The 14,082-nt window shown below is 37.4% G+C and overlaps 1 protein-coding gene across 1 annotated transcript in view; it reads left to right on the top strand.

Moving 5' to 3' along the window:
- The window catches only part of C16H5orf34 (chromosome 16 C5orf34 homolog), a 33,910-nt gene that overhangs the window by 10,709 nt on the left and 9,119 nt on the right, over window positions 1-14,082 (top strand). The window contains 7 exon segments of the mRNA XM_021077011.1: window positions 623-721; window positions 2,235-2,358; window positions 7,180-7,271; window positions 9,386-9,455; window positions 10,693-10,863; window positions 11,521-11,615; window positions 13,067-13,165. Of these exon segments, the coding sequence (XP_020932670.1) occupies window positions 623-721; window positions 2,235-2,358; window positions 7,180-7,271; window positions 9,386-9,455; window positions 10,693-10,863; window positions 11,521-11,615; window positions 13,067-13,165 (750 nt within the window).

Here is a 14,082-nt window from a genome sequence, read left to right as displayed (position 1 = left end):
CTAGAGATCACAATTTGTGGAGTCAGCAGAAGCAGGGTTTGAGTCCTGTCCAGACTTTCAGCTTCCTGCTTTGGGGTGAGTCATTGATCAGCTCCTTTGCTTTCGAGCCAGAGATAACTTTCTTCTTTTTTTTTTTTTTTTTAAAGGGCTGCACCCTCAGCATATATGGAGGTTCCCAGGCTAGGGGTCGAACTGTAGCTGTAGCTGCTGGCCTATACCACAACCACAGCAACTCCAGATCTGAGCCTTGTGTGCAACCAACACCACACAGCTCATTGCAACGCCAGATCCTTAACCCACCGAGTGAGGCCAGGGACCGAAACCAAAGCCTCACAGTTCTTAGTTGGATTCGTTTCCGACACGCTGTGACGGGAACTCCGAGGCAGAGATAACTATACTCAGTTTTCTACCGCACTAGGGTCAGTGCCCCCAACCTCCATGTTGTTCAAGAGTCAGCTGGTTTTAAATTTTATTAATGCATTTTCACATTAATTTTTACTTTTCTTTGATCTAATGAGTTAAGCAAGAAATGAATCTTACTACAATAGAACTATTTTGTTAACTTCTAAAGGTACTCATGTTGGGCAGCCAGAATCAATAGCTTGTATTTTGTCCTTCACAGGTGGAATTTTTGTGATTCACTTTCACAGAGACAGTTTGGTGAAGAATATTCCTATCCTGAATTAGTAAAAGTGGTTTGGTACAAAGGTACTATCTATAGGTAAGTCACTTATGTTGCGTTTGGAACTATGTAGCAATGTCACAGAGGTACAGGAGTAGCCTTGTGGATGGACTCCTCCCAAGAGGACACAGTTTTGCTGGGGCCACTATTCTGTTTGGTGCTGAGTTTTACAGGTCTCAAAACTTATTTTTATTAGTGTATGGAGGGGATTTTTATTAGTGCATGGAGGGGTCTTGTGACTAATTCACATCAACCACATTCACAAGATTTTTGCCACAACTCCAGACACAGCAGGGGGTTAGTTTTGCTTGTGAATGAAATATTTTGCCAGTTTTTAGGATACTCCTTCCAAGCAACAGGGGATCTAATCATCTGAATTAGTCATCAGAAGGTTGCTTGTTGAGTGTGGAGTTAGAGAAGAAGTTAGCTAGCCTTGGAGAGATTTCAGCTGTCACTCATGCAGCAAGTACTCATTGACTGTCTCCTCTGAGTCTGAACTATTCCATTGAATTATTCCTACCCCACCACAAAGCATACCTCTGTAGTAATTAGAATACTAGTGTAGGCTAGATTCAGAGTTTCACTTCTGTGAATAATGCTAGAAGAAATTTGTGAGATTTTTGTTCTTTGAGGTCTCCTTTTCTTGCATGAAAACCCAACCTCTTCTGACAGTATATTCTTCGTATATGTTTCAATAAAATTGACTTACTTTAAGTTTTTATACATCATATGCCCACCACCTTGTTTGTGACTGGCCGCTCCAGATATAGTCAGTCACCATCTTAGTGGTGGCTCCTTTTACACATGGCTAATCTCATCTATCAGATACTGCTTCTGCTAGTTTCATTATTACAGAATAATCTTATTCTTAGGTACTGGAGATGTCATATTTAACTCCTTTGCAGTGGGTATATTGCTTTGGTGACTACTCTGTGCCAGCCACCGTGACTTGGCAGAGAGGATTCCAGGATGATAAGACAAGAAGCTTGACTTCTAAAAGTTGAGCTTAGTTGAAATACACACACACACACACACACACGCATACACACGCATATACTTTTTTTTTTTTTTTTTTTTTTTTTGGTCTTTTTAGGGCTGTACTCATGGCATGTGGAGGTTCCCAGGCTAGGGGTCCAATCTGAGCTGTAGCCACCGGCCTATGCCAAAGGCACAGCAAAGCTGGATCCGAGCTACCTCTGCGAGCTACACCACAGCTCACGGCAATGCCGGATCCTTAACCCACTGAGCAAGGCCAGGGATCGAAGCTGAAACCTCATGGTTCCTAGTCGGATTCATTTTTGCCGTGCCACCACCAGAACTCCTGAAATAGGTACATTAACCAATTCTGTGTGTTCTGTTTATGTTTTGCAAAAAAAAAAAAAAAAAAAAAAATTGAGCTGTCTTATGTGCATAGTATAAGATTATCCATTTTTCTAGATTTCTAGATAGGCGAAACCTCATACTGCTGTGCTTTTTAAAAAAAAAAGTGATTGCCTTCATGTGTATTTTAATCTCAGAAAAGAAAATTTTAATGATTATTTCTTTCCTTTAGACTTAACCATAAAAATATGAACTCAATAGAGATTTATCCGGGAGATGGATCTGTTTTCAAATCAGAAGGAGCTTATTTAGGGAACTATTTTACATATTATTCTATTCAAGAAGGATCAGAAGAGGTGAGTTGATGAGGTCTCAGCCTAAGAAGATTTTTGATATATAGCAGTTACTAAATAATTCTGAATACCTATATGGGACATTTGATATTTTATAACATTTCTTGATACTCCTTAGTCTGGAGAATTAATAGAATCTTACTGCCAGCATTGGCATGGTAATTAATAACCACTTTAACTGCATTCTTATCCAATATTCTGTCATTCATTTGTCTAAGCAGTTTGTGTTTAAATCAGAAGTTAAACTTCTTCTGTCAGAGAATTTATCAATAGGAAAAACTGAAACTTGCAATATTATTTTGAATCAGTATACTTCTTTGAATTAATACTTGCACATTAAAAAGCACATTATTTTTTCCCCCCACATACAAATGTTTGCATATTTAAAATATTTCTTGGAGTTCCGTTGTGGGGCAGTTGGTTAAGGATCCAGCATTGTCACTGCAGTCTATGAATTCAGTCTCTGACTGGGGAACTCTCACATAGGGTAGGTACAACCAAAAAAAGTGAAATATGACACGATGTATTTAATATATCAGGCCAAAATATAATCATGTAGTAATTTTGTTTATAGTCTAAATTTGCTTGTTCCCAGTCTGACACTTGAAATCCACCCTCTCATAGGGATTACCATCGTATCACACAGCTTTACTTTGCTGAATGGAACATAATATGTTTCTTTTTCTATTACAGAATAAGTGATAAGATTATCAGGGTTGCTAGGGAGCAGACTTAAAAATAGAGCAGATTTTTTAACTAGGAAAAATTTCAAACATGCAAAAAGTAGCAAGATAAGTGTAACAGACCTTGATGTACCTGTTACAACACTTGTTCCATCTATACCTTGTTCCATGTACTTCTACTGCCCCCTCCACTCCCTGTTTATTTTTAAATAAATCCCAAGTATCATTTCATTTCATAAATATTTTAGTATATATTAGAGCAGATTTCCTGCTAGAGTTTATTTGTAGGAAAGTATTCATTTATTGAATAAATATTAATTGAGCATTCGTAGGCAAGCACTGTTAGGCACTGGGTAAAGATGAAAAGTTCCTGCCTTTAAGGGTTCACAGTCCAGGAGTCAGGCAAACAGGCAAATAAAAGTGTGACCAATAGAGTGTGTTTGTGTGCACATGTGTGTGTAATGAAAGAGATAAGTAAACAGGTAAATAGAGTGGGTATGATTTGTATCTTCTAATGGCTTCTGTGTATTGAAAGTTCAAAAACTCCAAGATAAACACCGGACATCTCAGAGCATCCGTTTTACTCAAAGTTGTCACAAGGAGGGAGTGATAATTTTTATACTGAAGCGAATATATCACACTTTGGCGATAAAACAGAACTTATAGCCAAGTAGTACCTTTGTGGTGGACTCTTTTGAGCTTCACACACTTAGACCCTGTGTGCAACAAATTCACTATCCTCTCTCTACTTGAGTGAAAAGATCTAGAAACAATTAGCTTTATTTTTGGAGTAAAGTTTTTGGCTCTTTACTTTAACCCATACTCCAAAATAATTTCCAGGTGGATTAAAGGGCTAAATGTCAGAAACCAAACCATGTAATTGTTAAAAGAAAACAGAAGGACAGTGTTTATGATCTTGGAGTAGGGAAGGCCTTCTTAAGTATAATACAAAAAACCAGAGGCATAGAGTTTGATGAGCTTCAAAAAACAAAGGCCTGGACAAGAAAATTCTACACTATAAAGTAGTAATAAAAAGACCAAAAGAAAAAAAAAAAAAACCTGGTAGAAAAATGAGTAAAGGATAAGAATGGTTAAGCCATGTAACCTATAATATTGGAAAACATGTATCAAGAAAATGCAGATTAAAATTACAATGTCAGGACATTTTTCACTCATAAAATGTCAAAAAGTTGTAAAGGTTGGTAATATCTGCTGCCAGCAAGGGTGTGGGGAAAGGGGTGCTTTCATAGTATTGATTGGAATGTAAATTGAGCCTTCACAAAGGACAGTTTGATAATATCAAGTAAAATTGGCCAGAAACTCTGCTTCTAAGGTTATCTATCTCAGAAAAATGTTGGCACATGTATATGAAGAAGCATGGCCACCACTGTGGATTGTGGTCTTGTTTGTAGCAGCAAAAAACTAGAAGCAATCTAAATGTTCATCAATAGAAAAATGGTGAAATAAGTTGTGGTGATCAGGTTATGGGAATGCTGTGTAGCAGTTTAAAAGAATGAGGAAGATGTAGATGCACAGATGTTGGAAGATCTCCAAGACACTGATGAGTGAAAAAAGAAAGGTACTTAACATGTACAATGATATCTTTTGTGTTAAGAACAAAAAACAAACCCCAAACCCAATTATATTAGTGTATATAATACATGCGTAAATGCACAGAGAAAGATCTAGACAGATAACTGAATTGCAGTGGTTGCTTTTGGGGAGGAGTCTGGATTTTGTGAGGGAGGAGGAGTTGGGAGGGACTTAAATCTTGTGGGGTGTTTTTTTTTTTTTTTTTTTTTTGAATAAGGGTTTTCCATTTTTATTTCCTTTTAAAATAGATTTTTAAAAATTTTATTGAAGCATAGTTGATTTATAATGTGTTAATTTCTACTGTACAGTGGAGTGACTTAGATGTACATATATATTATTTTTCATATTCTTTTCCATTAGGGTTTATCACAGGATATTGAATATAGTTTCCTGTGCTATACAATAGGGCCTTGTTGTTTATCCATCCTATATATAATAGTTTGCACCTGCTAATTCCAAACTCCCAGTCCCTTCTGTGCTGCATACCTCCAAATCCATTCTCTATATCCGTGAATCTGTTTTTGTTTCATAGATATGTTGATTTGTATCTTAACTTTATTATTTTTTTGTCTTTTCCAGGGCCTCACCCATGACATATGAGGTTCCCAGGCTGGGGGTCTAATCTGAGCTGTAGCTGTTGGCCTATGCCACAGAAACGTGGGATCCAAGCCAAGTCTGCAAACTACACCACAGCTCACAGCAACACCAGATCCTTAACCCATTGAGCAAGGCCAGGGATTGAACCTGAAACCTCATGGTTCCTAGTTAGATTTGTTAACCACTGAGCCACAACAGAAACTCCTGTGACATATTTTAGATTCCACTTATAAGTGACATCATGTGGTAAATGTTTCTGACTTACTTTGCTTAGTACGATAATCCGATAATCTCTAGGTTCCTCCATGTTGCTGCAGATGGCATTGTTTCATTCTTTTTAATGGCTGAGTAATATTCCACTGTATATCTATCTAACACCATATCTTCTTTATTCATTCATTTGTTGATAGACATTTAGGTTCATATCCATGTTTTGGCTATTGTAAATAGTGCTCCTATGAACATAGGGGTATGTGCAGATTTGAAGTGATAGTAATTTCATTTTTGACACGTTGAAGTTGAGATGCCTTTGTGATGTCCAATAGAGATTTGGATATTCAAGTCTACAGCCCAGGATAAAAGAGGAGAGACTGTTTTTGAGTACCTACTATAAACCAAATTCTGTCCCAGGTGCTTTATATATGTATTATTTCATTAATCCTTGGAACAATCTAGATGGTAAGTAGTATTCCCATTTCATAGGTTGTAGGCACTAAGGCTTACGAAAGGTTGTATAAGCCCCCCATTATTACAGTTAGTAAGAGGCACACCTGTGATTTGAATCCATCTGTCTTGACTTTGAAACCCATCTTCTCTCATTGATGGTAAAGTATGGATTACACTCTCTTGTTCACTTCAGCTCTCTACTACTACTTAGCCCTCAAGCCTCAATTTACTTAACTAAAAAATAAGCTTTAATAGTTTTTTTTGTTTTCTTTTGTCTTTTTGCCTTTTCTAGGGCCACTCCTGTGGCATATGGAGGTTCCCAGGCTAGGGGTCGAATCAGAGCTGTAGCCACCTGCCTACGCCACAGCCACAGCAACACCAGATTCGAGCCGTGTCTGCGACCTACACCATAGCTCACGGCAACGCCAGATCTTTAACCCACTGAGCAAGGCCAGGGATAGAACGTGCAACCTCATGGTTCCTAGTCAGATTTGTTAACCACTGCGCCACAACGGGAACTCCAGCTTTAATGGTTCTTATCTCTCAGAATTATTTTGAGGAGTAAATGAGATAATCTTTGTAACAGCGTGGTACCTAGCACATAGTATCTGCTCAGTAAATGTTAGTTGTTGCTGTTAGGATATTTTTTAAGGACATAGTCTTGGGCCCTGATGGGATTACCTGAGAAAAAATCAGAAGATAAGGCTGAAGACAAAATCCTGGGAAACACTAGCATTAGAGAGTCTGAGAGGAGTTCACTAGTGGCTCAGAGATACCTGGCCCAGGAAGTTCCACATACTGCGGGTGTAGCCAAAAAAAAAAAAAAAAAAAAGAGTCTAAGAAAGAGGAAATTCAGAAGGAATAACAAAATAACAGTTTTTTTTCCTAATACAAGAGGCTGAGCCTGTAAATATTATTTTCTTATATGAATAGCTTATCCATTAATAGACTATATCAAAATGATATATTCATTCAATTAAAATAAATGTTCAAACCTATATAGTCTTCTTCTTTGTCTAAATGGAAAAGGGGGCTTATGTAGTGTGTTTCCTGTTAACTAGGTTGTTAATTTGAATATAGCCAAGTTTTAAATTGAACAGTAAGTTATAGGCTATTAGAATATAATTTTTGAATAGTAGCAGCCAAAAAAAATTACTTTTTATGGGTTTTGATTAAGTTAAAATAATTGTTTGCCTTGTCACTATGTAAATACTTAAGTTTTGGTCATTATTACTATTTTTAAAACTTACTATTCAGTTTTTTTTTCATTTAAACTAATTTTCAGAGACAAGAGAAAACATATTCAGTAAATAACCTTCCTCCAGATAGACCAGGAAGAATGTTCTCTGTGTGTTCTCTAATGGAACAGGCAACCAGGTAGGTACTTCATGTTCAAATGATATCAGGTGTTATATGTTTGAGAAACTTGATACATTTTCTAGAGGTTAGGTAAAAATGGAGAACTGGTATGTTCAGCGGAAATATGTCTTTGTAAATCTGTCGACTTTTCTGGTGTCATCATTTATAAAATAAAGTCATTACTATGTCATTAAAAGAGTACTTTTGTGTGGAAAGGTTCATTCGTGCTGAATATTAGATACCAGATATGAGTGATATATGGTATTTGTCTTTCTCTTTCTGGCTTACTTCACTCACTATGAGGGTCTCTAGTTATCCATCATGTTGCTGCAAGTGGCATTCTTTTGTTCTTTTTTATGGCTGAGTAGTAGTCCATTGTGTACATATATCACATCTTCCTAATCCAATCGTATATCAGTGGATATTTGGGTTGTTTCCATGTCTTCGCTATAGTGAATAGAGCTGCAATGAACATGCGGGTGCATGTGTCTTTTTTAAAGAAAGTTTTGTCCAGATATATGCCCAAGAGTGGGATTGCTGGATCACATGGTAGTTGTATGTATAGATTTCTAAGGTACCTCTATACTGTTCTCCATAGTGGTTGTACCAGCTTACATTCCCACCAGCAGTGCAGGAGGGTTGCTTTTCTCCACAGCCCCTCCAGCACTTGCTTTTTGTGGACTTATTAATCATGGCCATTCTGACTGGTGTGAGGTGGTATCTCATGGTAGTTTTGATTTGCATTTCTCTAATAATCAAGGATGTTGAGCATTTTTTTCATGTGCTTGTTGGCCATCTGTACATCTTTGGAAAAATGTTTATTCAGGTCTTTTGCCCATTTTTCCTTTCCACAGAAAAGAAAATCATGGACTTGGAGAATAGACTTGTGGTTGCCCGGGGGGAAGGGGAGGGAGTGGGATGGATTCGGAGTTTGGGATTAATAGATGCAAACTATTGCTTTTGGAATGGATTAACAATGAGATCCTGCTGTGTAGCACTGAGCACTATGTCTAGATACTTACAATGGAGCATGACAATGGGAGAAAAAAGTATGTATACATGTATGTGTAACTGGGTCCCCATGTTGTACAGTGGGGAAAAAAATTGTGTTGGGGAAATAACAATAAAAAATAAATTAAAAAAAAGAGAGTACTTTTGGCTTTGAAATTTGAAGTTAAATATGGGGAAATTTCCACATATAGTGAGGAACTGCTGGTAGGAAATAAGTGCCTTTTCTTTCGGTAAGTGTGGCATCATTATTGCTCCTTGAAATCAAGTTGAAGATTTGACTGATACATTTAAATTTTCATACTTTATTATCATTGGAGTAATAAAGATTTCTGAGAGTAGATAGAAGGTGATCTGTAGATTGGTTCTTCGGCTCATGTTTTTTTAATTCTCCTAATTAATCAGTTCGTGGCACCTGGAAGAATGAAAGTGAATTAATGAATTATTTATTTTTATAAACTTATGTTTAAGCAACTTCCAAAGCAGATTTGAAGAAGCAGAACTGGTCATTTGATTTTCTAGGGACAGTTGATTCATATCCCCACCACTCCTAGAATATGCTAAACCTTTCAGGTGCTGTGAATCTGTCACTTTTTAAAAAGCACCTGAAAATTCTCTCCATTTGGAGTCATCATTGCTAAAAACTAGAGCAATGGATGTTACAATCATGGCACAGTGGAAATGAATCCAACTAGGAACCATGAGGTTGCGGGTTTGATCCCTGGCCTCTCAGTGGGTTAAGATCCGGCATTGCCATGAGCTGTGGTGTGGATCACAGGTGTGGCTTGGATCTGGCATTACGGTGGCTGTGGTGTAGGCTGGCAGCTGTAGCTCCGATTCCACCCCTGGTCTGGAGACCTCCGTATGCTGCGGGTGTGGCCCTAAAATGAAAAAACAAAAACGAAAAACAAACATTAGAGGAATAACCTTAACTATGTAAGATTAGCACAAAAGAAGCAACAATAGTAGTTCCTTTCTAAGGGCTTTAGGAAGAAAAGAAGTCCAAACATTTTTGTAGAAATGGGTTACTTGCTTAAAATGTTGTATAGCATTGAGAATGGGTTGCTAGAATTGGAAAATGACATTGCTGGCAAATATTTAAGAAGTATTTTTCTCGTTCACAGAATTCTTCAACATTGTGCCAAGACGAGGCTTTCTTTAAGCCATAACTATCGTATATGCTGCTGGAAAATGGTACCTTGAATTGTTTTAAGAGCAAGATTTTTTAATTGCTATATTATTTGGTTACATACTTATAAGTTCAGATTACTTTCATGTAAGTAGTGTGAGAAATTCGTTGGGAGTTCCCATCGTGGCGCAGCAGAAACGAATCCGACTAGGAACCATGACGTTTCTGGTTTGATCCCTGGCTTCACTCAGTGGGTTAAGGATCCGGCGTTGCCATGAGCTGTGGTGTAGGTTGCAGACACGGCTCAGATCTGGCATTGCTGTGGCTGTGGCGTAGGTCAGCAGCTACAGCTGCGATTAGACCCCTAGCCTGGGAACCTCCATATGCCGAGGGTGCAGCCCTAGAAAGACAAAAGACAAAAAAAAAAAAGAAATTCTTTGTAACATTAATACTGGTTTATTTATTTTTTTAATTTTTTTTATTATTATTTTTATTTTTATTTTTTTGTCTTTTTGCCTTTTCTAGGGCCGCTCCTGCGGCATATGGAGGCTCTCAGGCTAGGAGTCCAATTGGAGCTGTAGTTGCCAGCCTACGCCAGAGCCACAGCAACGCGGGATCAGAGCCGTGTCTGCGACCTACACCACAGCTCACGGCAACACCGGATCCTTAACCCACTGAGCAAGGCCAGGGATCAAACCCGCAACCTCATGGTTCCTAGTCGGATTCATTAACCACTGAGGCACGACGGGAACTCCCATACTGGTTTATTTTTGAAAATCCAATTAATAGAAAAACACTGCAAAACTGGGTTTTTATGTTATGCTTTTACTGTATATAGTTTGTTTTTTGTTTCTTAGTGGAGGGGGAAGGGCAGGGGAACTGATTGGATTTGAAGTGTGTGAAAACATAGTTATTATAAAACATATTACAGTATTCTACTCTATTTCCATAACTGTAAAAGTACATTTTTTAATGCTGTCTTAGAGGAAGTGATTCTCAGACATTGATTTCTGTCTATACTACTTTGATTATAAGCCTATATGTTTCTGTAGTTCCTAGTCTTTGTCTACTTTCTATGTAAAATTTGGCAGAATGGTGACTCTCCAAAGATTTTTTTTAACTTAATCTCCCCACAATAGATTCTTTTGGGGTATCCACTCCTGGAAAAGTTAAAACATACATAAGGATTCTAAAATATTGTACTTCTGAATAAGAATCTTGAAGTTGCCTCAGTGTTCATTAATCATTTCAATCATTATTAGTGGATAACTCTTTCCTGCAATTTTTATTTTCTGGTTTTAGGTTCCTGGGATAAATGATAGCAATATACTGCCTTTGCTTTTGAGAGAATCGGTCATACCCACTGTGGGAAGGTTTCTTGCATACTCTGATGACAAAGTACATGCTATCTTTTTAGATGGCATTACTCTAACCCTGAATTGGAATTTCAGCACTTTTATTCAAAAGAGACAGGTAATTATATACTTCAGACTGAAAGGTTTTTTTTTATTCTGTGGAAATAGTGCACAAAAAAAAAAATAGTGCACAAAAATTAAAATCTGTCAAGAGACTTTACTGATCCCATTGGATTGCCTAGCGAAAATCAGAAAGGTGTGACAAATACCATTTTTATAAGTGTAGCTCATTATAAAGAAAGGGACTTTTTTTTTTTTTTATAATTTTATTTATTTATTTTTTGTCTTTTTGCTATTTCTTGGGCCGCTCCTGCGGCATATGGAGGTTCCCAGGCAAGGGGTCTAATCGGAGCTGTGGCCGCCAGCCTACGCCAGAGCCACAGCAATGCAGGATCTGAGCCGCGTCTGCAACCTACACCACAGCTCACGGCAACGCCGGATCATTAACCGCCTGAGCAAGGGCAGGGATCGAACCCGCAACCTCCTGGTTCCTAGTCGGATTCGTTAACCACTGCGCCACGACGGGAACTCCACTTTTTTTTTTTTTTTTTTTTTTTTATAATTATCTGTATAAGGGTAGAGGTTAAATAATACCCATATCCCATGTAAAATATAACTTTTAAAGTTTTAATGATCTTTTTTTTTTTAATTTAAAATTAATGAAGTTTGTTTTTCAGTTCTAGAACACTAATACTTACCTTTCCTCCTTGCTAAGGTAAATCGGGGTCTCAACTTAGGTTGGTGTAAGTTAACTTTTCCTGATGGACAAGATAAGTTAATTCAGATTCAACACCCTGGACCATATGAAAGGTACTGAAAAACAATTTAAAATTCTAATTTCATGTTAATAAATAATTTAGTTGCTCAGCGAGGAAGCATATAAACATTATTATTATTATTATTTTTTTTTTTGTCTTTTTGCTATTTCTTTGGGCCGCTCCCGTGGCATATGGAGATTCCCAGGCTAGGGGTCCAATCAGAGCTGTAGCCACTGGCCTACGCCAGAGCCACAGCAACGTGGGATCCGAGCCGCATCTGCAACCTACACCACAGCTCACGGCAACGCCGGATCGTTAACCCACTGAGCAAGGGCAGGGACCGAACCCGCAACCTCATGGTTCTAGTCGGATTCGTTAACCACTGCGCCACGACGGGAACTCCCTAAACATTATTTAAATTTTGTATATTCTTTGTTTTTCTATGTAGAAAATGTGCATGAAGTCATTTTAGCAGGTTTCCAGAATGTAGTTATATTGACAACTAGCATAACTAAATAGGTCAGCTTTAATCATTTCCATTTGTATTCTAATAATTTTTCAAAATAAATGTTACAAATACTCCACAAGTAACTAGCTTGTTATGGAGCTTGGACTTGGGATCAGCTGTGTCAACCAATTAACTAATTCATCCCCTAACCAATTTGAAATAAGGTTTACAGCCACAAATAACTAAACTTATGTATATTTCTATAAAGTGAAATAAAATAAACTAGCTGGTGATTATTAAAATGGAGAAGATTCTTGAAATCAGCTCTTTATGAATGTGGCTTTTCTCTTTTGGCTTATGTAATTTGTTACAGTCATTGTTGTGATGTTCTTGACATGTTAGTGATTTTACTTGAGGGTGTTCACAAAAGAATTATTTTTTTACCTCTTGAATTTATTTTTCTGTTGGATTTACTGCATTTTGTTTTAAATGCTCCAACATTCATTGCTAGTTTGAATAATCTGCCTCAAAAGATAGTGACTTTAGAAACATTAACTATTTGGTTTATTCAGTCACTCTAGATCATTTTATTGAACTTGATACTTATTTGTATATTTGATGAATTATATAATTATAGATGTGTGTGTGCCTGCATTAATGGGTGTATTCTGGTTTAAATTTTTTAAAGCAAATACTCAGTCTTACATGTAGAGACATTTTTATGATAAGATTTAACAAAACTCATTTCACTTTGAAAAACTGAAAGAAAATTTAAACATTTGAATTCACTTAGAATGAAATCCAAGTGTTACCTTTGTTCTGATTCTTAAATCTTTATTAATCATGAATGTGAGTAGGTCATTTTACTCCTGATGAATAATGAGAAAAACTTGCCTTTTCTCTTTCCAGTGAAGACTTTTTAAATTGCCCTATAGTAGAATTTTTTCTTTATCCCCTTTTCCCAAATTGTCTTAATGATTTTCCATTTTTTGGAATATTTTCATAAATAGTCTATAAATTCATTTTTCAAATATCTCTTAATGTATTCAACCTAGATATGTGGCAACAGTAATATCATGGTGCAGAAGACTGACCCAGACTAGTCAGAAGGAGATACCCAGGCATCCTTCATCTTCTTTTCCTGAAGAAAACTGGTATTTATATTTATTTTAAACTTAATCTGTGTATAAGAGCCAACTAACCCTCAAAGATTAAAATGGTAAATGATAAACTCTGATTCTTTTTCCCAAGAAAACTTTTTTTTGTGTTTGGTGCTGAGTCAAGCCTGGGCCAGCACACTCCAGCAAGCGGTCCTCAAGGGTCATCTGCGCACTTGTACTCCCCACGTTGGCTGTGGGCAATGTGCACTTAAGTGTCACTTCGCTGCAACTGGTTTGTTTCCAATCAGAGTACTGTGACTTTAAGAAAAAAAGGCACCACACATGCATTTAATTCCTATGATATTTTTGCTTAAATCTTGCAAATTATCTTTAATCATATCCAACTTATTATATTTCATCATAGTACATTTCATCTGAAAATCAGAAAAATGCATTGAAAACATATCAGGTTTCCTTTCGTGGCACAGTGGAAATGAATCCAACTAGGAACTGTGAAGTCGTGGGTTCAATCCCTGGTCTCGCTCAGTGGGTTAAGGATCTGGCCTTGCCATGAGCTGTGGTGTAGGTCGCAGATGTGGCTCAGATCTAATGTTGCTGTGGTACAGGCCTGCAGCGGTAGCTCCAATTGGACCTCTAGCCTGGAAACCTCCATATGCTGCGGGTGCAGCCCTAAAAAGCAAAAGAAAAAAAAAGAAAAGAAAGAAAATGTCATATCAAAATGAGTGACTCTTTTAGTGTGATAAATTTATCCTGAAAACTTTACAGAAAAACATTCTTTTTTTTATCGCTGTACCTGCCACATATGGAAGTTCCTGGTCCAGGGACTGAATCTGAGCCACCACTGAGACTTAATTTGTAGCTGCAGCAATGCCAGATCCTTTAACCTACTGTGCTGGGCAGGGAATTGAGCCTTCTCCTCTGCAGCAACCTAAGCCACTGCTGTCAGATTC

The sequence above is a fragment of the Sus scrofa genome, chromosome 16 (genome assembly GCF_000003025.6).
Source record: "Sus scrofa isolate TJ Tabasco breed Duroc chromosome 16, Sscrofa11.1, whole genome shotgun sequence".
Lineage (NCBI taxonomy): Eukaryota > Metazoa > Chordata > Mammalia > Artiodactyla > Suidae > Sus > Sus scrofa.
The sequence above is the reverse complement of the archived record's forward strand: the minus strand, read 5'-3'. Positions and strand labels throughout refer to the sequence as shown.